The sequence below is a fragment of the Mastomys coucha genome, unplaced genomic scaffold (genome assembly GCF_008632895.1).
Source record: "Mastomys coucha isolate ucsf_1 unplaced genomic scaffold, UCSF_Mcou_1 pScaffold17, whole genome shotgun sequence".
Classification (NCBI taxonomy): domain Eukaryota; kingdom Metazoa; phylum Chordata; class Mammalia; order Rodentia; family Muridae; genus Mastomys; species Mastomys coucha.
In genome coordinates this window covers 29,828,962-29,831,561 of record NW_022196899.1, presented here as the reverse complement: position 1 = coordinate 29,831,561, position 2,600 = coordinate 29,828,962, and the positions used below count along the sequence as shown (strand labels likewise).

Below are 2,600 nucleotides of genomic sequence, written 5' to 3'. Positions count from 1 at the left end.
CCTATTTCAATACTACCTTCCTTGTTTTCTTCCCTGAAAACACAGGCTCCCAAGATATATTAAAAAAAGCAAGATGTCTTAGTTAGGGTTTTTACTGCTATGAACAGACACCATGACCAAGGCAACTCTTATGAGGACAACATTTAATTGGGGCTGGCTTACAGGGTCAGAGGTTCAGTCCATTATCACCAAGGCAGGAGCATGGCAGCATCCAGGCAGGCATGGTTCAGGAGGAGCCCAGAGTTCTACATCTTCATCTGAAGGCTGCTAGCAGAATACTGGCTTCCAGGCAGCTAGGATGAGGGTCTTATAGCACACACCCACAGTGACACACCTACTCCAACTAGGCCATGCCTTCTAATAGTGCCATTCTCTGGGCCAAGTATATACAAACCATCACATTCACTCCCCTATAGGCTTGTTCAAACATATGAGTCTATGGAGGCCTAAACAACATAATGCAAAATACATTTAGTCCAACTTCAAAAGTCTATAACAGTCTCAACAATGTTAAGTCTCTTCTGAGACTCATTCAATCACTTAACTGTAATCCCCAAAGCAATACAGGAAACCAGCTGGGCAAACTCCAAACTGCATCTCCATGTCTGATGTCAAAGCAGTCTTCAGATTTCCAATTCCTTTTTCATCTTTGTTGACTGCAACAAACTTTTCTCCTGGGCTGGTTCCACTCCCTGTTAGCAGCTTTCCTCAGCAGACAGTCCATGGTTCTGGCATCTCCAACATCTTGCAGTCTCCAAGGCAACTTCAGCTTCACAGCTTCTTGTTTCAGTGTCTGGGATCCACACATGATCTTCTGGGCTCACCCGAAAGGGCTGGCGTCACTTCTCCAGCTCTGCCCTTTGCAGCACTCGAAGGTCAGGTTGATCCACTCCACTGCTGCTGCTCTTCTTGGTGATCATCACATGGTACTGGCATCTCTTATACACTGGGGTCTTCTGTTGCAACTACACTTCACCAATAGCCTCTCATAGGCTCTCTTCATGGTGCCAAGCCTCAACTCCTTTGCACTGCCCCTTCAGTCCTGGGCATTCACTGCAACTGAGGATGCACCTTCTGCAATGGCCTTCTATGGTCTGTCACTGTGCCGAGCCTCAGCTGCTCTTCATGGCCCCTTCATGCCTTTAAAACCAGTACCACCTGGGTGATTCTTACACATTACCAAGTACAGCTGCAGCACAAGGTACAACCTTAGCTATCTCTGGAACACAGCTTCTTTATGCTTTCAGAAAAAAACTTCCCAGAAGATTTCACCTCAGTGATGCTGGTCTCCTCTTAATTTCTTAGCTCCAACTAGCCAGCATCAATTGTCCCAGTAGTCCCTTCTATTCTGGACTCTAAAGCCAGAGCCACATGGCCAAAGCTGCTGAGTTTTGCTGCTTGCTGAGGCTGGAACATGGCCCCCTTGTTCTATTACATTATCACCAGCTTTTTGTTTTCCAACTTTTTCATTGCCTAAGTTTGCCTGTCCTGGAACTTGCTAGGTAGACTGACTTTGAACTCTGCATGTCTGTCTCCTAAGCACTGGGATTAAAGGTGTGGTCCACCAAGCCTAGATTTAAGTTTTCCTTCACCTAGGCTGTTCTAGGCTGCCCTTGAACTCAGAGAATGGCTTGTCTTGGCCGACTGAGATTAAAGGATTGTACTACCATGCCTAGACCAAAACTTAGCTGAGTGAGATATTGTCCTAAGGTCAATTCCCTTAATTCAATTTAATATCCTTGAACACAGGATTCAGCTCCATTTCATTTCCCAGTGCTCCAACCATATATTTTATATTTTTCCTTTCTCAGCTTGCTAGCTTGTTTAAAATGTTCTTCATGAGATTTAACCAGAGAACAAAGCCTCTGATGGGTGTTTCTGAGACTTCCTTAGTCAGTACAATTAATAAGAGTCTCCTCACCTTAGCCTCAAGCAGACTCTTCAGACAAAGGCAAAAAGTAGGCACATTCTTCACCAAAATACCACAAAACCAGTCTGTAGGCCACATACTGAAATTCTCCAATGAAACCTCTTGGGCCAGGGCTGGACACTTCAATTCACTCTCAGTAACAAAGTCTTCCTTATTCCTACTAGGCTAGCCCATGAAGCCCCATTTAAAGCATTCCACTGCTTTCAAAATTCAAAGTCCCAAAACCCACATTCTTCTAAACAAAAGCATGGTCAGGCCTATCACAGCAATGCCCAAGTCCCAGTACCAACTTCTGTCTTAGTCATGGTTTTACTGTTGTGAACAGACACCATGACCAATGCAAGTCTTATAAAGGATATTTAATTGGGGCTGGTTTACAGGGTCAAAGGTTCAGTCCACTATAATTAAGGCAAGAACAGGGCAGCATCCATTTAGGCATGGTGCAGGCAGAGGCAGAGTTCTACATCTTCATCTGAAGGCTGCTAGCAGAATACTGGCTTCTAGGCAGCTAGGATGAGGGTCTTATAGCACACACCCACAGTGACTCACCACTCCAACAGGGCCACACCTTCTAATACTGCCACTCCTGGGCCAAGCAGATACAAACTATCACACAAGAAAAACAAATTTTAGTACCAAGTTAGAAATTCTGTTGAGAGGTTGTCCTTAC

The 2,600-nt window shown here is 44.9% G+C and overlaps 1 protein-coding gene across 1 annotated transcript in view; it reads left to right on the top strand.

Annotated features, from left to right (window-relative positions):
* The window catches only part of LOC116095100 (pyroglutamylated RF-amide peptide receptor), a 79,555-nt gene that overhangs the window by 54,147 nt on the left and 22,808 nt on the right, over positions 1 to 2,600 (top strand). The window contains exon 4 of the mRNA XM_031376628.1: positions 1,844 to 1,872. Coding sequence (XP_031232488.1) covers positions 1,844 to 1,872 — 29 coding nt within the window. The remainder of the gene's footprint in view (positions 1 to 1,843; positions 1,873 to 2,600) is intronic.